The sequence below is a fragment of the Podarcis melisellensis genome, assembly GCF_964234715.1.
Source record: "Podarcis melisellensis genome assembly, chromosome: 17".
NCBI lineage: Eukaryota > Metazoa > Chordata > Lepidosauria > Squamata > Lacertidae > Podarcis > Podarcis melisellensis.
The window spans coordinates 9,642,193-9,665,639 of record NC_138534.1 but is presented as its reverse complement, the minus strand read 5'-3'; the positions used below and the strand labels follow the sequence as shown (position 1 = coordinate 9,665,639).

The 23,447-nt window shown below is 46.8% G+C and overlaps 1 protein-coding gene and 1 long non-coding RNA gene across 8 annotated transcripts in view; one reads left to right on the top strand and one right to left on the bottom strand.

Moving 5' to 3' along the window:
* The window catches only part of ELAVL3 (ELAV like RNA binding protein 3), an 88,830-nt gene that overhangs the window by 32,829 nt on the left and 32,554 nt on the right, over positions 1-23,447 (bottom strand). For 6 of the 7 annotated variants that reach the window (XM_081894563.1, XM_081894564.1, XM_081894566.1 and 3 more), the window contains exon 2: positions 6,522-6,744. In XM_081894563.1, coding sequence (XP_081750689.1) covers positions 6,522-6,744 — 223 coding nt within the window. The remainder of the gene's footprint in view (positions 1-6,521; positions 6,745-23,447) is intronic. The other variant, XM_081894569.1, reaches the window with a different exon arrangement.
* On the top strand, positions 13,519-15,607 carry LOC309360457. Its single transcript, XR_014164168.1, has 2 exons — positions 13,519-14,162; positions 15,427-15,607. It is a non-coding gene; the product is annotated as an uncharacterized lncRNA (long non-coding RNA).

Genomic DNA, 23,447 nt, shown 5'->3' with positions numbered 1-23,447 from the left:
AACTTCTGCACGGCTTGAGCTCTAGACTTTGTCCAGCCTGTTTCATAGCCCACAGCTCCTCCAAATACCAGGGAGCATACTGGGTTCTACAACACCAAAGAGACTGTGTCTCATGTCACCGTTCCACAATAAAAACCAAGGTTTGGACAAGATCATTGGCCTTCTCTGCTGCCAAGTTCCCCAGAACATTTAGAAATCCATGTTTCCATCAAACTTCAAGCCAGACCCTCCGAATGGGCCCATCACAGTTGCAGGGGGGAACTGCCATCACCAATCCAAACTTTACCAGATGGTGGTCTGACCAAGACAATGATTTGCCCTGCACACACCCCAACTTCAGGCCACGCCTCACATCACTCTGGGTAAAGTCTGTAAATTAAGGGCAGTAAGTTGGACCGATGGCCATTTGAGACAGCCCCATGGTGGTTGTGGAGGCCACGAAGTTCTGAGTTAGTTCTATAGCAGCCTCTGTGTGGATATTAAAGTCACCTAGGGCTTCCAACACCATGCTAGAGATCACTTTGGCCAACTCAGTCTGGGAGGCTGCTGGGCAGAAGATAAGTGGTTGGTACACTCCCAGTATGCTCCCCTGGCCCAATACCAGGTGCATGGTCCTCTAAGCCTACCTGAAGATCAATAGTTTTTTGGTAAAGGGGATGGAAGTCCTATGGAAAATGGTGACACATAGACCCAGATTCTCTAGTTTGGTTTAGTGCTGCACTATGTCCCAAGGTGGCAGAGCAGAGTTGGTCAGACCCACCCAGGTCTCAGTATTCACATCAAGTCACCCCCTACACCCTCAATCAAATGGTGGTCAAGTATGGTCTTACTATGGAATTACCGTATTTTTCGCTCTATAGGACACACCCGACCATAGGATGCACCTTGTTTTAGAGGGGGAGAACAAGAAAAAAAAATTCTCCCCCTCTCTGCTCAGCACCCCTTCAGCGAAGCAGCAGGTGAAACGGAGCCCCTTCCATTTCTCCTCCCGCTTGGCTGAAGGGGCGCTCTGCAGCTCTCCGTCTCTGCTGAAGCCAGGAGAGTCTTGCTCTCCCGGCTTCAGCAAAAGGAACCCAAAGCCTTTGGAGCGCAGGTGCGCACCGACCCCTCTCGCTCTCCAGGCTTCAGCAAAAGCAACGCGAAGCTTCCGGGGCACGGAAGGAGCGCTCCCTCTGCACTTTGGAGGCTTCACGTTGCTATCGCTGAAGCCAAGGAGCCTGCATTCGCTCCATAGGACGCACACACATTTCCCCTTAATTTTTGGAGGGGGAAAAGTGCGTCCTATAGAGTGAAAAATACGGTGAGTAGTAGCAATACCAGACCAGAGAAATCAGCCCATAAGTGACCAGGTACTTCTGGAAGCAGAGCAGATGAGAAGCGAAGCATCTGGACCTCTGCCTCAGATGGTAGCCAACCCCTCTTTCCAAATAAACAGCTCTGCTTACCCACAATGACCAAAAATAAAATAGCACACAAATAATGTCGGGAAATGCTTCCAGGCATCTTCCATGACAAGTTTAGTTTTGCCCCTAGAGCAACAGACAGCCATATTCTGACATTCAGTGGTCAAGAAGAATGCCCACCCCCCCCCCCATTGAAGAAGGTTGGTTTCTATTGAATGACAATGGTGTCTTCCTGCCATTGCGTAGGCTGCCTCTCAATGTCTTTATCACCGCCATGCGATAAAGGGTACATCCAAGTTCACATTTCAACTAATTGGCACTAAACACACATTTCCCTGCTAACTTGCTTGTGACAAAGCTTGTACTTCGGGAATTTAAATCTGGGATCTACATTACAGTCCCCGAGGGGGGAAATGACTGGCATTCACTATAAAATATGCCACCCAGTCCCTCTTTCTAGTTTTTGAGGTTTTTTGTTTTTTTTAAAAAAATGATAAAGTATCTTACTAAGTTTCTGGACTGCCCCTTTCAACTTGCTGCTGTTTCCAGCGAGACCACATTCATTCTGCATCCATGAAACGACTACAGGTCAGGAACAGACAATTTGCAGTCAGGGTATTTTGGGCTTGGGCAGAACAATCCAATGGGGCAAGGAAGGGATGAATTTGTGGTGCAAGAACTACTAAATTCAGAACTCTCTGGGCTCATGCCAGAAGGTGGCGGGGGACAGAGTTTCCTCCTGCCATCCTGTACTGCTCCACCTGTTTTGTGTTTTTCCTCCCAGTGGTATCAATCTGAAGGCAAACTGGGGCATACCTACCGCTGGAGCACTGGTGCTTGCAGAAGAGCAATGCCACCACAGCGAGGCACCTCCCTCTCCAGCTGCAGAGAGCTCCACTATACCCTACCTGTTCCTGGAACACCCTCCCAGGGAACTTAGTTTTGCACCCTAAAAAGACAACCTCTTGCAATTCCAATGTACTTTCCATGCCATGCTGACCCTCTTGTATCTCAGCAATGCCTATCCATCTGTCAGTGTGCATGTGCTTCCTTCCTTTAATGCTACAAATTCTCTGTCGATATTTCAGTTTTCTTTTATTGAACTTGATAATTTACTTAAGAGTTAGATTTTGCCTGGATTTCTAAGTATATACTACATCTTCTGAGTTATGTGGCCGGTCACACACTGCCAAGGTGTTGCACAGAAGCTCGGTGCACCTGGTTGAGTTTTGGACAGAACTTGACTTTGAGCCAAATAAATTGCTAACTGCGCTTAGCTTGGACTTCCTTCTTGCTTTTATAGAATGTTGGTGGCAACACAACAGGGGACAGATTACATACTAAAACTACCTAGAAACAGTAAATAGAAGTTATCGCATCTGGATCTGAAAGGAGGAGAGAAAGAAAACCCTGGACGTCAGCAGTCCAGACGTGTGACAATCGCTCTCCTGGATTTGGCAATTAGATTAAACGGCAGTCTTTGGCGCAAGCATAGGGAACTGGATCAGGTCAGTGGGCTGGAACCAGATCTTCTGCAAACCCCATGAGCCATTTTGACAGGAGAATGAAGCTGCCCACCTGACAGTCACCTGATGTCACCATTATGTCAGGTGAAGCATTCCTGTTTGCTGAGACTCTGCCTGCTGCACAGTTTGGTTTCAAACTGTGTGGGCAGTTTGCTAGGCACAGACAATTAGCTGACCTTGGAAAGCCTGCAAACCCTGCTTTTGGCAAAGATCTTCATCTTTGCCTTCCCCGCACCTGATATCTTGTATGATGTCAGGTGGGGGACAGGTGGCCATGGCCTGGGGATAACAGCCTTGCAGGCTAAATTAGGATCCCCACCAGGCCTAACTAGAGTACAGGGTGTGCAAAGTTTAAGCTCAAATTTCTGCTTAATTTGAAATTCACTGAGTGGCCTTTGATAATCAACATGGCATATCTTCCTGCACAAAGGAGGCCACTGGGAGAAAGGTGTGCTACAAAAGTCCTGTTGGCTTCATTTGTTTCTTAACATCTGCAAAAGGAGAAGGCTTCCTCTCTGGAAATACAGTCAAATCTTGGTTGTCGAACATAATCCATTCTGGAAGCTTGTTTGGCTTCCGAAATGTTCAAAAACTGAGGTGTAGCTTCCGACTGGTTGCAAGAATTTCCTGCACTCAAGCAGAAGCCGCGTCGGACATTCAGCTTCCGAAAAACATTCAAAAACCGGTGCATTTACTTCTGGGTTTTCGGCGTTTGGGAGCCAAAACGTTCCAAAACGGAGGCGTTTGGAATCTGATTCACTGTATTTCACATGAAAAGGTCGCAGGCAAACTAAATGGAAGTAAGTAATAACAATAAAATCAAGTAGCTAGTTCTGAGGACCAGATGGCCTGAAACCAGACTATTTCTTTATTCAGTTGTATACTTGAACCTCAAGACAAGGCCCCCTCCCAAACCAAACTCAAAGTTTCAAACTGCCATCTTCAAAGCCACAAATCAAAGCTAGTATTTTCCCCCCAAAGGGGGCTGTCAAATTTACTTGCTGCACAAATGTGCTGAGAATTCAGACACAGCTTTGCCATTTGTAAATATCAGGTGCTCAAATCTGACCTTCCCTCTGAACAAACACCAGCAACAAGCCAATGCAACAGGTAATCTGAACCGGTACCTCAAGGTCTGGTTTCAGTAGCAGCCTGTGGAGCTGCCCTCCCACAGCTTACCCAAGGTTGAGACAGGGAGTGGGAAAACAGCTGTGGCATCAGGACTGCATGCACACATCATCACGAGGTGCTGAGGTGCCCAGACAGTCACAATCCCACTGCCACCCTGTGATGCCCCGGCCCCTGGTAAACTGCAGCTTCAATACCAGTGTCAGAAGAAAAGTTCCATGCCACCTCATGGTCTGCTATAGTCTCTTTTCATCATATTCCACCCACAGCTAGCTTGTCATTATCATAAAAAAGGTGTATCGCGATAGTAAATGACGATATAGCAAATTCTGAGAGAAACACAAATGCACTACAGTGGTACCTCAGGTTACATACACTTCAGGTTACATACGCTTCAGGTTACAGACTCTGCTAACCCAGAAATATTACCTCGGGTTAAGAACTTCAGGATGAGAACAGAAATTGTGCTCCAGCGGTGCGGTGGCAGCAAGAGGCCCCATTAGCTAAAGTGGTGCTTCAGGTTAAGAATGGTTTCAGGTTAAGAACGGACCTCTGGAACGAATTAAGTACTTAACCCGAGGTACCACGGTACAGTTCCAGGCCTGTGATCCATTCACCATCTACCAAAAGGTCCTTAAGGCCTCCACAGCCCGTGCCAGATTTACGTATAAGCTAAACAAGCTATAGCTTAGGGCCCCACTCTCTTGGGGGGGGCCCAAAAAATGAAAGGGGAAAACCCCTGGATGTACATTTCCAAAATATAAGATATAAAACAAATAAAATAAAACCTACAAACAACAACAGTGTTTTGTGTTGTGTAGCCTCCTATGATGTAAGTCACGGGCCCCGCCTGCTAGCCTGCTCCCTAAAATATCACTGGTTTGCTCATTTCTATATATAGGGTACCTACATTCTGCATGGACTGGTTGCATGGCAACATGTGCAAATGGCTTTAGATACCTATTAGGTCCATAAATTACCATATAGCATATATTCAACACAAAAAACTGCAGCAATTTGTTGTGGACAAAGGACAGCTGGTCATATAAAGGGCCCCATTACCTTCAGTAGCTGAGAGTCTCATCAAACCTAAATCCAGCCCTGTCCACAACAAACAGAGAAGTTCAATTCATGTACCACAACAAGCTATAAATGAAACCCCACCATCCTAAGCATAATAACTGGTCTGCTAGATCAGACCAAAGGTCCTTTTAGCCCAGCATCCTACTAATCAGATGCCTCTGGGAAGCCCACAACAAAGGCTGGGCTACTATAATGCTCTTTGCCACTGCTCCCTATTAACTGGTCTTTAGAGGGATGCTTCCACTGGTCTGGAGGAGCAGTCAGCGAGGAGGGCACAGCTGCACACTCAAGCCCTCCTGGCAGATGAGTTCCTGCCATTTGCCAAGGAGGATCAGGGGAGGGACAAGGGCCACACAGTGCCAACCTTTCCACTGCCTCACCCCTCTTCCTCCTCATAAGTGGCAGTACCAGGAAGCCATCCACCACCACTACTGAGTACTCCTGAGATTCCATATGGCCCTTCTTCCTAGCCACTGAAAAACCCCCATGGATTTCTCTAATCCCAGTTTAAAGCCATTTAACTGGGTGCCCATTGCCACTTTTTATGGCAGCAAATTCCTATTATTATTATTATTATTATTATTATTATTATTATTATTATTATTATTATTATTACCCCAGCCATCTGGTTGGGTTTCCCAAGCCACTCTGTGCGGCTCCCAACAGAATATTAAAAACACAATAAACCATCAAACATTAAAAACTTCCCTAAACAGACCTGCCTTCAGATGTCTTCTAAAAGTCAGATAGTTGTTTATTTCCTTGACATCTGGTGGGAGGGCGTTCCACAGGATGGGTGCCACTACCGAGAAGGCCCTATGCCTGGTTCCCTATAACCTCACTTTTTGCAGTGAGGGAACCGCCAGAAGGTCCACGGAGCTGGACCTCAGTGTCCAGGCTGAATGATGGGGGTGAAGACGCTCCTTCAGGTATACTGGGACGAGGCTGTTTAGAGCTTTAAAGGTCAGCACCTACTATGCCAAACATATTTACCTCCTTCATGGGATTTGGGTCTCCAGGCCTATTTTTCCACAGCTGCCGCCTTATGGCGTTGATGTTTTTACCGTGCTATCTGCCCCAATTTCAGGTTAAGTCACTGCCACTTCTGACTCCAGCACTGTACATGGAGTTCTGTTTGCCCCAATGTACCTCACTTTACACTATCCCACTCGCCATTTGGTTGACCATCAACTCAGTTTGAATGGAACCAGTTGGAGCTTTTCAAAAGCTGCTTGGTATTATTATTATTATTATTATCATTATCATTATCATCATCTTCATCATCATCATCATTATCATACTGTGGCTTATCGTGATGTCTGAGTCAAACCAAAGCCAGGATCTCTCCCTCTCCCCGCCCCCCACCGCCATATTGTCTTACCTGTGATTTTGTCTCTAACCAGCTTGCAGGATTCAATCTCTCCGATACTTCCAAAGAGGCTCTTGAATTCTTCCTGTGTCATGTTCTGGGGTAGGTAGTTGACTATGAGGTTAGTTTTGGAGTCATCAGTGGCGCCGTTGGCACTAATCAGTGGCCCATTGGGGAGGGAACTGTTGCTTGTAGGACCATTGGACACTTGGGTCTCCATTGTGCTGATTATCTGCTGAAAACAAGAGGGAGTGGGGGGAGGGGGTTACTGTTATGAAGGAACTGAAAGCAGAACCCAACAATCTGTGTCAGGCTTGGGTGTTTCTGCCTGCAACCTCAGGGATGTCGGGATGGGAAGGATCTGGTTGCCTGGATGGATCAGGATTCCTGTTCTGAACCATCCAGAAGGTCCTTTGACAAGCTTTGTTTTGTTGGAGAGTCATTTTGCCTGCTGGCTACTCAGGTACCACTTACCCCACTGAGCCAAGATGTAGGGGATGAATATATGTGAGGTACAGCACACAAAAGGCATTCTACAACTATTTATTACTGAATTTGCACTTATTTTTATTTATAGCTCATTACATGTCAAAGGCCCAGGACAGGAGACAATACATTAAATCACAACATACACACACACCCCAAATTACACAGGTTAAATGGCATATTCCCTGGTCATCAAAAGCCCATTTAAACAAACAAACAAACAAAGCAGTATTGTTTTTCAAAGCAAAGTTGCCAGGGAATGCTGGAGTTGAGGATAGACATGGAGAACACCCTCCCCCATTAATAAATGCACCAGCCATGAAGAAAACAGGTCAGATGAGCCACATGTTTGCTTCCTTACACACACAACCGAGGTTACCAACCCTGCTATAACCCTGTGAGAACACCAAGTAATACAGTCCTGAAAGCCATTTTCAACACAGGGGTGGAACTGCAGATGTATGAAGTGATGATTTAAAAGTGGGGGGCAGAGAGCCTTTGAGCATGCGCAACAGATCCACAGGCACACAAAATATGCAGAGGGGATTCCACTGATCCCTAAACGAAAGTTCCTGGGATGAGTGTGTGGAATACAGGCAAGAAGAAAAATCTGCCCATTGGTCATTTGTATATGCTGATCCACATGAAGGAGGAGAATTTCAAACTATCCCAAAGTACCTCTGACTGGTAGAGAGAGGGAGAGAGGGAGAGGGAGAGAAGAATAGTACTGCTCCCCATCCATCCACAGATATATCCCACACAGGGACACTGGTGGCGCTGTGGTCTAAACCACTGGGCCTTTTGGGCTTGCCGATCAGAAGGTCAGCAGTTCGAATTCGCACAATGGGGTGAGCTCTCGCTGCTCTGTCCCAGCTCCTGCCAACTGAGCAGTTCAAAAGCACACCAGTGCAAATAGATAAATAGGTACCGCTGTGGTGGGAAGGTAAACGGTGTTTCCGTGCGCTCTGGCACTCATCACAGTGTACCATTGTGCCAGAAGCGGTTTAGTCATGCTGGCCGTATGACCTGGAAAGCGGTCTGTGGACAAACACCAGCTCCCTCGGTCTGAAAAGCGAGATGAGCGCCACAACCCCATAGTCACCTTTGACTGGACTTAACCATCCAGGGGTCCTTTACCTTTTATGTCCCACATGTATAGATATATATGTTCCCCATCTTTCATAATATTCTTTTTTGATTTTCATTTGTACACTCCACATACCCATATTGTATTACATTTCACATTTACACCTGCTCCCACATCTAATTCTTTCGCATTGTCTTCATCCGTTTTGTATATTATTGTTCTTCTTTCGTATTTGTCCATAGGGTGTCTATAGTCAAATAAATCCTCCTGTATATACAATTCTTATTATCTGTCTATATTCATTTACAACTACCATTGGTTACATTAGTCACCCTGTACATTTTACCTTTTATTATTTTCTTTATCCAGAAATGTTATTTGTATTTCACATTATGAGGTTTATGTTCCCCATCACTGCAGTCAGAAGTCACATAGTCTTTGGCAACTTCATATGGCTCAGATCACCATTTTTTTCATTTGCATCAATGAATCCATTAATATATACAGTACACCAATTCAACAACAGTCTGTTGCCTAGAGCTGGCAGCATGATGGGGAAATCTGCAGAACAATCCAGGCATTCTACAGGTGTCTCCCTCCAGCAATAGTGGCACAATTCAGTTTCCTCCTCCCACATTTGTCCTGATTTCCACAAAGCCTCTGTGCCCGGGCTCAGTTCACTTTTGCCTTCCAGCAGACTTCTGTTCTGCTAGCAGTGCAATGGCTCCCTGTTAAACTATTGATCAGGCCATCGATTCTGCTATTATCTCCAGCTTCAGGCCAGGATTGCATAGCATCAAAGGAAAATGCTTCGCTGCCTGCAGGACCTGTCATTAATTCTGCTCCCAAAGACAATCAATGACATGCAGTCTCACTATCAATACATATTCTCCCCCAATGGCTTTGAGAACTCAGCGTCAAAAATCCAAAAATAAGAGAGGGAAAGGACTCAGGCTTTCAGACTGCACTCCACCATGGTGGCTGTTTGCACCCTCATTTTTAACATCTAGAAATCAATACTAGATGGGTTTCTCAGAGTACTGGTGTGCCGAGTCTCAAATACTCTGACGTGTGCATTTCTAATTTCACCACATCTTGGTTCAAGCTACCTTAGGTTATATGGTGAGAGACACACTGAGACTTTCATCCTGGGCCAATTGCCTTTAATATGCTCAAAAGCACTGCATGAATACGGCCTTTGCTACATGAACTGGGTCTCCTTGGGATTTCAATATCTGAATTAATCCCATGTTGTTCTATTTTTGGTCGGACACTGTGGGCTCTCCAGACTGGGCTTTGTATTGGGGGTTATTGGCTCAGGTCTCATCTCCCTCTTTGTGAAGTGAGTGGGTTTATGCCCTTTGCCTGAGTTTTTTTATCCTAGGTACATAAAGCTGTCACGGCCAAGTGCTTTCTTTCAAAATGGCTCCGCATCACACAGCCTGCAGTCGCTCTCCCTAGTTCTGTGTAGCAGCAAACAATTTGCTGACCAGCCTCCACCAATGATTCTGCGCAACACATGCAGCATGAAAGCCAGGCACCATAGAAGAGGCTTCCCTGCTTCAGTTCTCAACTCAACCCAGCCCTACCCCTAAAGTATCACCAGCAGGAAGGGAAGAAAGCAGCACTGTCACGATGCTGCAAATAGAGCAGACATTACACAGTATTTAAAAAGGATATGATACCCGCTCAGGGCCGATGTGCATGTTGTGTCAGTGAGCATCACCAACAGGAAGCGGAAGCTACTCAAAGCTCCCCATTAGGAGTGTGATAGCTCTGTATGGAAGTGAGAGCTGGACCATAAAGAAGGCTGATCGCCGAAGAATTGATGCTTTTGAATTATGGTGCTGGAGGAGACTCTTGAGAGTCCCATGGACTGCAAGAAGATCAAACCTATCCATTCTGAAGGAAATCAGCCCTGAGTGCTCACTGGAAGGACAGATCGTGAAGCTGAGGCTCCAATACTTTGGCCACCTCATGAGAAGAGAAGACTCCCTGGAAATGACCCTGATGTTGGGAAAGATGGAGGGCACAAGGAGAAGGGGACGACAGAGGACGAGGTGGTTGGATAGTGTTTTCGAAGCTACAAACATGAGTCTGACCAAACTGCGGGAGGCAGTGGAAGACAGGAGTGCCTGGTGTGCTCTGGTCCATGGGGTCACGAAGAGTCGGACACGACTAAACGACTAAACAACAACAACAAGCTCTGTTTGAAACGCTACTCATGGCATTTTTAGGTAGCCACCTCAAAATGTAATCTGTGAAGCAGCCCCAAAATATAGAAATATGCAGATATGAAAGAGACTTAAATGAGTAGCAGGCAGTAGAGATTGATAGTTGTTGTGTGTTTCTGTTGTCTTGTTAATAAGGCCTCAGTATGCTTCAGAGGAAGCAATTCATATATGAAGAAAGGTAATGATAATATTTTTTATTTTAAAAACCCAGGGAAACGGAAGAAAAATAGGGCACCCATTTTATCATCATCATCACCTTTCCCCCAGAACTGAGACTCAACATAGATTGCCAAAAATTAAAACAGCATGAATAAGAACACAGAAAGCTAAAAACATATACAGTGGTACCTCAGGTTACATACGCTTCAGGTTACAGACTCCGCTAACCCATAAATAGTGCTTCAGGTTAAGAACTTTGCTTCAGGATGAGAACAGAAATTGTGCAGCAGCGGCGCAGCGGCAGGCCCCATTAGCTAAAGTGGTGCTTCAGGTTAAGAACAGTTTCAGGTTAAGAACGGACATCCGGAACGAATTAAGTTCTTAACCTGAGGTACCACTGCAAAAAGTGATAGCTAAAAAGTCATTAAGCCATAATGGAAATAAAACAAATCTATTAAACTACAGGTAGTAAAAGCAGCACTGATCTTTCATTAAGCTTTCACTTCAGAATAAAACCATCTTCACTTGCAGATGGGAGGGAGCCAAGTGTAGCTTCTCTGGGAAGGGAATTCCAAAGTCAAAGAGCAGCCTCCAAGATGGCCGTCTTCTGTGAATGTGCCTGTAAGGGTGGGTGGGACTGAGAGAAGGGCCTCCCCAGACATTTCTGTGCCTGAGCAGAGAGAAAATGGTACTTCAGATAGCCTGGGCCTAAGATACCTAGGGCTTCATAGGTCATAACCAGAATCTTATTCCAAAGTTTTGAGGTCACAGAAGACAATGTGGGGCAGCAATGTTCACTTGACCTCCAGTCTATAATATCACTGTAGCTTACCAGGAGACAGTGGTCGGGTTAAGTCACTTCTGGGAGTTAGCAATGCAAGGAGATGAACAGCATCCTTCAGTGTGCCAGATTTGCAGGATCACTACCCTATAGTGATTCCCAGACATATTGTGTTTAACCACCACTAGTTCTGCTACTGCAGAAGGGTTACGTCAGTTCTGCAATTCCATCCTTTATAATGCAGATTGACTTGTTAAAGTAACCTGTTTTCATCTTGCAAGTCAAGTAATGGGCTTCTTAAGGCTACAAGCCTAAAGGGGAATCCTGTGCAGGTTCTGTCTGCAGTAATGCCCAGTGTATTCAACAGGATTCACTCCCCGTTAAGCATGTTTAGGACTGTGGCTTTAACTGCAGAGTAACTTCTTACTGAACTCAATGAGACTTAATTGTGAGTAGAAGATATGCTGAATCTAAACCATGCTGCAGAGTTATCAAGACAGGAACTTGATACTGTAAACAGGTCGTTCTGGTATCACAAACAGGACTCGGGCAAAAGTAGAAATCCCAATTCAATGGGGGGAAATCCAGGCTAGCATTTGTATGCCGCTGATGATATTGCGTGGCTGCTGTGAAGGCTCTGCCTGCCTGAGGAGCACCAAGCATTCCTCGTCTCCTTATGCAAGACGTGTTCTCATGACCCAGCACCCTCGTTGCTCTTCACTGCGCTCACTTTTAATTTCCAGAATAATTTTAAAAGCTTTGGAAGTCCAGCTTAGACATAACAGAATGTCTAATGCTTCTCACCAGAGACAGCATGCGCAAGTGGGGAAATAATCAAATTATTTATGTAACCGGAGAATGACACAGAGAAAGAAATAGATGCAAGGATGGAGCTGACAGAAGCAATTCTCCAGAAACTCTTTTTTCCCCCTTCCCAAATCCAAACTTTATCTCTGCTGGGCCAATATACATTAGAGCCTAGAGTGTTTATCCATACATTACCTAGCACGTAATCTTATGGTAACTGTGCTAGGGTTTTTTGTTGCTGTTTGTTTTTGTTTTTGCTTTTGCCCCCGACATGGTGCAAAATAGCTTTCAAGCCCAGGATATTTTCTGTGGGCAGAGATGCACCTGCAGAACACTGTGCTGTCCCAGAGATTTAAGAAAAATAAGCATTGCCTCCCTCCTGGATGCAAGATGTTCATTTGCGAAGGACATCAGCAGGAGCGCCTCTGCTCCTTCTTAATAGCTGTGCAGAAGAGGGAGATTTGGCAGGTGCAGCTTGTAATGCAGGGATAAGCAAAGCTGCACCTGCTGAAATTTCCTTTTTTTACATAACTGTTAAAAGGAGAGGAAATCCTGCTCTCTTTTGCACCCGGGTGCAACCAGGTTCAGGAAGGTTACAAGTTGGGAATTGATGGCTGATTGCCGAAGAATTGATGCTTTTGAATTATGGTGCTGGAGGAGATTCTTGAGAGTCCCACGGACTGCAAGAAGATCAAACCTCTCCATTCTGAAGGAAATCAGCCCTGAGTGCTCACTGGAAGGACAGATCCTGAAGCTGAGGCTCCAATACTTTGGCCACCTCACGAGAAGAGAAGACTCCCTGGAAAAGACCCTGATGTTGGGAAAGATTGAGGGTAGAAGGAGAAGGAGGACGACAGAGGACGAGATGGTTGGACAGTGTTCTCGAAGCTACCTGCATGAGTTTGACCAAACAACAACAACAGAAGCAGCAGAACTATGCATGGTTCTTTCATTTTGGGACAGGAAGTCAACTATGTGATGCAGTGATTTGAGTACTGGGTTTCAAATTAAAAAGCACCACCTCAAATTCCCACTTAGTGCTGAAGCTTGCTAGATCTCGAATGTCAAGCTGCTAGCTCTCAGTGTCATCACTTGAGTTCTAAGATGGAAGCAAAGTTGTGCAGAAATGAAACAAGTGAGCAGAAGAAACATCATGAGGCTAAAGTACAACTCTGAGCTTCCTGGAAGAGTGAGGTAAAAATTACTATTATCAATCAACATTAAATTTGTATAACACCCTTCATCCGAAGATCTCAGGGCGGTTCACCACTAGGGGGTACACATACCCCTAAACATTTTGTGAATCTTTGTACTCTTGTCCATTTACTGTATTGATCTTTCCCTATATGAACTATAAAATTGAGATTTTCTTGAGTCAAAATGAGAGTACCCCTAAACATTTTTTTAAGAAAAAAAGCACTGGATTTGGTTATACAAGTAATATTTAAACAGTGTATAATTTGAAAGGCTCCAGGAAGGTCAGGCAGAAAGGAGATTAGGCAGGAAGGTCTTGGGGAGCTGTTAGCTCTCAGTTTTGGAACAGCTACCTCCTGTTTTCCTTCCAGACAAGATATTGTGCTCCCCCAGTTACCCACAGGCTGGGATCACACAGCCTAATCTGGTATCATTTTCAAGCTCTGGCCCACTTTAGCCCTGCTAAGCCCTTAATTGGGATGATCCTCACTCTCTATCCTCTTTAGAGCCACACAATGAGATTTGCCCCCCTTACTCCCCCTCTCTTGCCAACAAACATATGTTGGCAGGAGAAAGCATGGGGCTGGGAATTGGATTGAGATATGCACACCCCCAGGGTCTATTCTCTAGCCCCCTGTCCACCCGGACCCCCTTTCCCACATGACAGCCATCTGTCCTAGGTTGCTGGCCCCAGGGGCCTGGAGGCCTGGTTGCCATGGCAGCCATTCACTGTGTGATGCCATGGCAGCTTAAGCTGCTACCCCTAATCTGGTTGCTAAAGGACGGATGGGGTCTGTAAACACCATAGGTGCGGCTCTTGAAGCTGTGATTAGAGAGCTGGGACCCACACATTCCCCCTCTTGTTCAGCCCCCTGCCCCTATGGAGATAGCGCCCTTTTTACAGGGTATGGGTGTTTTAAAGTGATGTCTGCATTCTCTGCAGTTAAGCGAGGTACTGGAAAAATCAGAACCAGATAGTAGCAGCTGATGAGAATTAGGCCCTTCTGAGTCCTTGGGCAGTTTAGACAATGCTGGGCACTGATGGAAAAAGAGCCCGGTCTGATATAAAGCAGGGGAACGAGGATGTAAACAAGAAAACCAGGCATTTTGTTCTACGCCAGTATTAACAGCAGCACTCTTTGCTAGGACGCCTCAACAAATCTTGCAAAGGAAGAGAAGCTACCGTTGCAAGGAATTGCTCTAGTTTGGGGTGGGGGAGAAATAAAAGCGGGACGTCAGCATAGAATTCTACATATTGTATGTTGCTGCCCCCCCAAATAGTCAGAAATGTGCAGAAGACTGGCAAAAGTCTATAGCTCACGTGGAATATAGACGGGCAGCAGGATCTTTCTAAGATCCCGCTCAAAAATCTTAACACTAGTGTCACGGCCACCCAGGACGGGTCCCAGCTCACAAGAGACCTCACTCCGTTGCAGTTTATTTACAGGAAAAGTTTATTGAAGATTTCTGCTTCTCGTACAGTTCAGCATCGTGGCCGTACGTCTGTCACGTTAGACCGCTGAAGTCCCCTCTGACTCCTCCCCTCTTCCACACCAACTTAATAGCCTGGCTCTAGACCACCTCTTCCTCTCCTTTCTTTTCCGCAGGGTCTTCCTGCCCCCCTGGGTTCCCTCTCTCCGTGACTCGCCTGAGGCTGAATCCTCTGCCGCCTCTTCCCCCCTCCTTCTGGCTTTAGGGCCGGGCTCCTCCCCTGAGCTCTCTCCACTTCCGCGCGCCTCTACGTTTGAACTTGGCGCGCGTACGTTGCTGCTGACCTTTCTTTCGACCGCTACACCACCCCTTGTTCTGCTCTCCACCCTTTCCGGCTGAACACCTTGCTCCAACCCCCTTTCTCTGTTCTCTCCTAATCCTGCTCCCTCCGAGAGGCTGACGACTCCACCCCCTTTACTCCGTTCCGGCTGAGACGCCTCTTGCTGCGTCTGTCTTCCACTGGGCTCCTCTCCGCTTCTCCCTTCTCCTCCCTTTTGCTTGATTAAGGTAACCCCCTTTTGAGAATCCTCTGACTCGCTGCTCAGACTCGTGGATTCCCTCAGAATTCCGTCATCTTCTTCCTCATCCTTCTGCCCCTCCTCCCACTCGCTCTCCGTCTCCTCTGTCATCTCCTCCTCTCTCCCAGAAACCCTGACAACTAGTTTTCATTTTTCGCAGCTTCATCCTCATTCAGCAATGATGGTTCCCAAAGGTCAGCACTATCTAGACAGGTTTCCAATGTTCCTCTATCTACACTAAGCTATGGTCAATAAATGGTTTTCAAAATGGTACCCTGATTCTTGACAGCTGGAGTCAACAACCCCAAGATTACGAAATGAAATAGTGTTTGTAACTGAAACTGCTTTTAGATGTTGCTGTTTTTGCTTTGTTCTAAATTGTGGGTCCGTTTACCACACCGGGGGGAGGGGGGGATATAAATTTGATAAACAGCAACAACCAATAACAACTGCACAAGGGAGCAAATTTTGTACCTACTTTAATATTATCTCATGGTGACACACCTTTGTATCCGGCAATCATAAATGCTAGGCATCAAGAATCTAAAAAACTATCTAGGCGCTGTACCAAAATATTCAAGATGACAGGATTCTGCCCACAGGCTGACTCTGGAAAAATAGCAATACATGCAGTGAAAAGGGGGGAAAGAGATGGAAAAGGAGAATTGGAAAAGGAGACAAAAAATTATCCTGTGCTGAACAATTAAGAATATACTATCTGAAATAAATGGGACACAAGACGTTTGGAACAGAAGACTGGGTTGATTTCACTGGCAGTAAGGAGGGAATTCCAAAGATTAACGCCAGAAACAAGAATGAAGAAGGAAAAGATCCCACTTTCATAAAAAGAAAAGAACGAGAGCAATACAAAGAAGAAGAAAGACCTGACCGCATTTTGTTCTTTTTGCAGTTTTTGTTAAGTATTATTAGTTGCTGCTCTGATGTGTTTTGAATTTCATATGTCTTTATCATTGGATGACATGTTCTGGAAGGTGTGTGTGTTGTTGTTGTTTTTTAAGACAAAATTATGATAAAAGGTAAGGTGTAGCAAGTAAACTTTAAGATGAGGGACTGAACCATAAACAGAATATGGAATCTAAAATAAAACCACTCAAGAGCAGTAATCCAGGCAGGGGTGTGTATGTGTGTTTCAGATCAGAAAATAAGATGAAGAACAGGATGTAAACATAGAGGCTATTTGGAAGGCTTCTGAGTGGTAATGCTTCCTAAAAACAACTGTATAATGTAATAAATATGTAAGTAAGGAGCTTAAGTTAGGCATACATAAATCGGTGGTTGGCACTGATGTCCCAGTGGACGCAGCAATGGAAGGAAAACCTGTCCACCATTTCTGACCTTGGATGGTCCAGGTGCCATGAAAAAGGGACACCATTGTGGTTATTATTTTTAACAAGGCAAAGCCTACTTTTCTATAAAGATCTAAGCCCAAAGCAGCTTATGAAGCCAAACAATCAAGAGAGAGTAACAAAACAATAAAATGGTTGAACTGCACAATATCCAAACTGCCCATCGCACACGCCAACCAAAACAACTGCAAAGTCAAGCAAGCTTGTGATAGTGTGTCTATTCCTCTATCCTCCTCTGACCTGTCAAACCCTCTCTCAGTGGAACAGGCCACTCAGAAATAAGATTCCCCAGATTTGCAAAAGGATTTAGTTTGCAAATTCTAAAGCTTAAAAAAAAGGTCTTGTAAGGGTCACTTTTCTTGCAATTACATGCCTACCTGTCCCCTAGAATTTCCACCCGAGTTGGTTGTGTTTTGTTTTTTTGTTTATGTGCTTAATTGGTCTATTGCTTTTTCCTCCCTGTAATTGTGCATCTTGAAATGCAGTTTTAATGAAACTGAATAAAGACTGCTCAGAGACTTCCAGGACCTATGGAATGTCAAGGACGGATGAATCACAGAATGCAGAGCCATGGTTGTCAACTGGAGGAGACACAAAAAAAGAGACTGGGGGAATGCAGACCTGTTTGAGCTCCTAACAGCTATTAGTATCTTATATATTGGGGGCATGGTGGGGTGCATACCATGAGGTTTAAAAAGCCCTTTCCTTTCCAGAAGGAACCTTTGGTCAAATTTTATTTTCTTGGCACACACACAGGAGCCCAAACTCCCACTGCAAAGGTGGAGTGTTTTTCCCCTCTCTGTCTGCCACTGTGACCTCCTGGGACTAAAGGATGGTCTGGGGCTTTTCCTAATGGGGTCAAGGGAAGGGTGGTATCCAAGCCCCATTAAAATTAATGAACATGGCTAAGTTGGGTATAAGGGACGCGGGTGGTGCTGTGGTATAAACCACTGAGCCTAGGGCTTGCTGATCGGAAGTGCGGCGGTTGAAACCCTGCGACGGGTTGAGCTCCCATTGCTCTGTCTCAGCTCCTGCCCACCTAGCAGTTCAAAAACACGTCAAAGTGCAAGTAGATAAATAGGTACCACTCCGTGTGCTGCTCTGTTTTTGCCAGAAGCGGCTTAGTCATGCTGGCCACATGACCCAGAAAAACTATCTGTGGACAAACGTCGGCTCCCTCGTCCAGTAAAGCGAGATGAGCGCCACAACCCCAGAGTCGTTCGCGACTGGACTTAACTGTCAGGGGTCCTTTACCTTTACCTTTTAAGTTAAGTCTATTATTTTCAGTGGGTCCACTATGAGTTAAACTTAGTTGAACACCACCCAAAGAGATGAAATTACTGTATTGTTGGAGACCAAAACCTACTAGGTAACTACAGCTTCCTTCATCTCACCAGAGCAAAATTGCTTAATGGGATTTAGTTTAGCTTAGTTTTTGTTTTTATGTGGTATTTGCACGACTGCCATCGGGGATATCAGAAGTGACACCCATTTACGATGTTTTGCTTTCCCAACTTTGAATAGTGATCCCGGAATGGAAGTGCAAAAAATCCCTTACAGCTAAGCATTCTCCTGACCGTACAGGAGATGTTTCTCAATGTCCCAACCTAGTGACACCCATTTGCAATGCAGAGGGAAGCAGGCCAGGCTGGAGGAGGGATTTAGACTGCAGGGGCTAGAAGCTTTGGAAGCTCACCAGGAAGCATCGCATGCAGATCCAAACCATCCCAGAGGTAAGCGCACATCCCTGAATTAAACTGGACAGCTGCATGACGCTGCCATCCCCCAGCCGAGCTCGTCAGCTGACAGAGACAATTGTGGAGGAGGAAATATTCAGGGACACGTCTGCCAAGTGGAGTCCCACCTCCGTCCCACTCCCACCTGCATCGTGCAACCAGAGCAGTGCACTATAGCAGTGTTTCCCAAACTTGGGTCTCCAGCTGTTTTTGGATGACAGCTCCCATCATCCCTAGCTAGCAAGACCAGTGGTCAGGGATGATGGGAATTGTAGTTCAAAAACAGCTGGAGGCCCAAGGTTGGGAAACACTGCACTATAGAACCCCTTGCAATGTCAGAGAGGAAGTCAGGAGCCAACACAAAGACACCTGAAATCTGGGGTGGAGATATGATGGAGTAGTTTTTTTAATATATACATATATGTACAGTCGTACCTTGGATCCCGAACGCCTTGCAAGTCGACCGCTGTGGCTCCCAAACGCCACAAACTCAGAAGTGACTGTTCTGGTTTGTGAACATTCTTTGGAACCCAAACGTCTGACGCTGGTTCCATGGCTTCTGATTGGCTGCAGGAGCTTCTGAATGTTTTGGAAGTCGAACAGACTTCCGGAATCGATTCCCTTCACAGGGGCGTCGCAAAGGGGAGTATGGTCCACCCTGGGTGTCATGCCTAGGGGGGTGACAAAATGCCCCGGGGCGGATCAACATGGCGGCGCTGGCACCCCCAGCAGGCTGATTTTCGCGATTGGTGCAATCGTCATGAAAATCCCACCACTGTTCATGCAAACAGAGTCATACCTCAGGTTACAGACTCTTCAGGCTGCATTTTTTCGGGTTGTAGACCGCCCAAACCCGGAAGTACCAGAACAGGTTACTTCCGGGTTTCGGCGGTCAAACATGCACAGAAGTGCTAAATCGTGCTTTGCGCATGCGCAGAAGCACCGAATCACAACCCAATGAGTGCGGAGACGCGCCGCTGCGGGTTGCAAGCGCTGCGGGTTGCGAACGTGCATCCAGACCGGATCACGTTCGCAACCCGAGCGTCCACTGTATGCCCAGCATGCAGCCCTCGCCACCGGGCATATTTGCGCAATCGGCAGGCAGCGCTGGCACCCCCGGGAGGATCGGTGCGCCCCTGTGGGCAGATCGTCCCACCCTAGGGTGTACATCATGTTTACTGCTCCAGGTGCCCAAGGGGTTTCCTCCGCCACTGTCTCTTCAGCTTCCGAGGTACCACTATACTTTGCAATAAATTTTGGGTATGTTGCATGTTTTACCTAAGAAATTATCTATGCCAGGTAACAGCTTAACTAAGAACACTGGCAATGGTAAACCTCCTCCTCCTTGGAGCTTTTTTTCCTTCTTAAGCAGGGCCTTCTCCATTCACGACAGCCCCAGGAAATGCACCTTGTCCCCGAGCATTCACAAGCCAGATAGGTGCATCTGAAAATACCCGCTCATTGTGTCTTCTCAACACCTAAATAAATCTATAACTCAGCCTCTTGGGTCAGGCCAAAGTTTGTCCTGCAAACCAGGCTTCCTCAACCTCGGCCCTGCAGATGTTTTTGGCCTACAACTCCCATGATCCCTAGCTAGCAGGACCAGTGGTCAGGGATGATGGGAATTGTAGTCACAAAACATCTGGAGGGCCGAGGTTGAGGAAGCCTGCTGTAAACTGACAGGGGTCCTCTCATGTCATCCTAAGACTTCCTGAGCAAACGGCCATACTGAGCAGCGTGCAATGCAGCAGAACAAAGCAGCCTGCATGACCAGCAGTCATGATTATGGAAGTTGGCATCCTAAACAAAGCTCACTGGGAGATTTTGGACACGAGGCACTTGCCACCTCAGACGAATCAGTGGACCTCAGAGTGATGTTGCAAAGCATAAACACTGTCCCGCACTCTTTGGAAGAACAGTGAGGTGCAAATTTACATCATGTTAATGTATACATATTCTCCAAATGTCTATCCTAACGCAGCCAAAACAGAGGGAGAGATGGGGGAACTCCAAGGTTTAAAGATACACACACATCCCTTTTAAAAAAAACAACCCAGAACAGTGGCAGGACTTCCAAAAAAGTCCAACAAGGACTCAGCATGATCAATAGCATGAAATGGTTTGGGGGACAGAAAAGCAAGCCAGGGGAGTAATGAAATGAAGTATTCTGGAAGAAGCCATAGCTGAAACCCTGAAAGTGAGGGGGGAATGTACTTTGAGGAATCAGTACAACAACTATGTAAGGTAAAGGTAAAGGGACCCCTGTCCATTAGGTCCAGTCGTCACCGACTCTGGGGTTGTGGCGCTCATCTCGCTTTATTGGCCGAGGGAGCCGGCGTACAGCTTCTGGGTCATGTGGCCAGCATGACTAAGCCACTTCTCAGAGCAGCGCATGGAAACGCCATTTACCTTCCCATTGGAGTGGTACCTATTTATCTACTTGCATTTTGACGTGCTTTTGAACTGCTAGGTTGGCAGGAGCAGGGACCGAGCAACGGGAGCTCACCCCATCACGGGGATTCACACCGCCGACCTTCTGGTTTAGGCTCTCTGGTTTAGCCCACAGCGCCACCCGCATCCTATGTAAGGCAGACAGGTACAATTATGCCCATTTTGCAAATGAGGACAACTGACGAAATACCTTCCCTCTCAGGCCACCTCATTAGTCTGTGGCTAGGGTTGCCCTATTTTTGAAGAGCAAAAAAGTGAACAGCCCGAGCCGCTGCCACCCTGAACCTGGAAAAGAGGTGCATGGGCACGGTGGCAGCAGCCACATGCACCTCTTTCCCCAACTCAGGCTGGCAGCAGCTGTGGCGTGCAGAGCAGTCTGAGGCTGAGCCCCCAAAACCCAGATATTTCCTTTGAAATGTAAAACTCCGCCCAGATGGGCATGTTGGCTCTCAAAGGCGTTTTCCCAGATGTATGGCAACCCTGTCTGTGGCTGAAGGAAGATGAGAAGAGCAGAGAACTTTCGTGTCCGGGGTCTTTGCCACCATAATGTGTCATCAATGGAACATCAAGCTAAGGATGCAGCCTGCAGCCTGTGGATGTGCTGCTGGCCTCTGAGGCTGCAGCCTGAATGGCAGGACATATCCCCCCCCCCAAGAATTTATATGACTGCCGATGAAGAGCCCCCCTCTTCTTCTGTATGGGGGGGGGGAGAAAGATGCCCTGGCAGGAGGAGCTGCCCCCCCGATGCTCTCAATGGGGTGGGGGAACAGGGTGCCTTCTGACACGGCACACATGCTTCAGCTAACAGATACAACCCCTTCTCTTCCCTTTGCTTCGTGTCTTTGTGCTGTAACAACCCCATCCAGCTCCAGCTGCTAGAAATGCAAGACTTTTCAGCGTTCCCTGGCTGGCCCTCTTGGAGCTCCGCACGGTCAAGGCTCAGATGCCTGCGAGGGCATTTGGGCTGGCAGAGTGCACTGAGAATCGGGCATCCTATCCTCTCCTCCTCCCTCCCTGTCACACAGAGACATACACCCAGCCACTTGCTAAGTGTGACTGCAGAAATGTGCCCTACTTGCTCAGCCACCGAAAAGATGTATAAAAAGAGAGAGAGAGAGAGAGAGAGAGAGAGAGATCGCATTTATTATCATCCCAGGATTTGGGGGAGGAACTGTCAAGGCTGTCTGCAGACTGTGCCAGCTTAAACTACCTTTGAAATTCATTTTAGAATCGTGAAGTTTAGTGCCAAGAGACACTGAAGAAATCCTCAACCCCCTCTGTCCACTACCACACCTCTTCACTGCCCAAGATTCCCCCCTTATTTTTGCACAATAACATATTATGATGATGCCCACGTTTTTGATGCAGATAGACGCATGAGTTTGTGAAACTGGGAATGCAAGGCCCAGGCCATCTCCAAGAAGTCTACAGTCCAATGCTCTGGGCCTTGTATGCCCAGTTTCACAAACTCAGAAGTCCTGACCCCATGCGTCTCTCTGCATCAAAAACGTGGGCATCATCATAATATGTTATTGTGCAAGAATAAGGGGGGAATCGTAAGGGGAAAGCAGACACACACAAATGCCCACCCCTGCCACCTTTATTCCCTCCCTCTCCCCACACGGAGACAAGCACGGCATGCAAAACAATGGCCTGCCCAGCCGAGCCTTGGGGACAATACAGCATTGAGTGCCCAGGCGACAGGAGGCACAAGGACTGCCAGCCACCGAATGCTGCTATTCTTACATGCATCCGACACGCCCACCCCAACAATGACACACAGTTCCCTCCTCTCCAGAAAGGGAAACTGCAGGGAGAGTGGAAGACAATCGGGGAGGAGAAGGTTGGCTGGGAGTGGGGGTGGGGGAAGGAGCGGAAGGTTTGCTTCGAGGGTCATTCATGACTGGGCAGCAGTTGGGAAGAAAAGTCAGAATTCCTGGTTCTCTTTCTACACTGTGAGAGGTGGAGCAGAAGGAGATTTCTGCAAAGCTGGACTCCTGGATTGTCCTCTCTAATATTTGAGCATTTAGACTGCATACACTATGTTCTTCCTAGGTAAAGGAACCCCTGACCATTAGGTCCAGTCGTGGCCGACTCTGGGGTTGCGGTGCTCATCTTGCTTTATTGGCCGAGGGAGCCGGCGTACGGCTTCCGGGTCATGTGGCCAGCATGACTAAGCCGTGAACCAGAGCAGCGCACGGAAATGCTGTTTACCTTCCCACTGGAGTGATACCTATTTATCTACTTGCACTTTGACGTGCTTTCAAACTGCTAGGTTGGCAGGAGCAGGGACCGAGGAATGGGAGCTCACCCTGTGGCGGGGATTCGAACCGCCGACCTCCTGATCAGCAAGTCCTGGGCTCTGTGGTTTAACCCACAGTGCCACCCACGTCCCATGTTCTTCCTAATCAGAGGCAAAATCCACCGTACTCGGAGTATATATATTTTCAATTTTGTCTACACTGATTTATTTCACACACACACATACACACACACACACACACACACACAAGCACCTCAAGGGCAGAGAATGTTGATTTCCTGTGGCTTCCTGAGCAAGGTACTCATGGCAATATGTCTTCCTTTTTGGCATGGCTGTCAAGCACCCAACAATAAGCAAGGGTTTG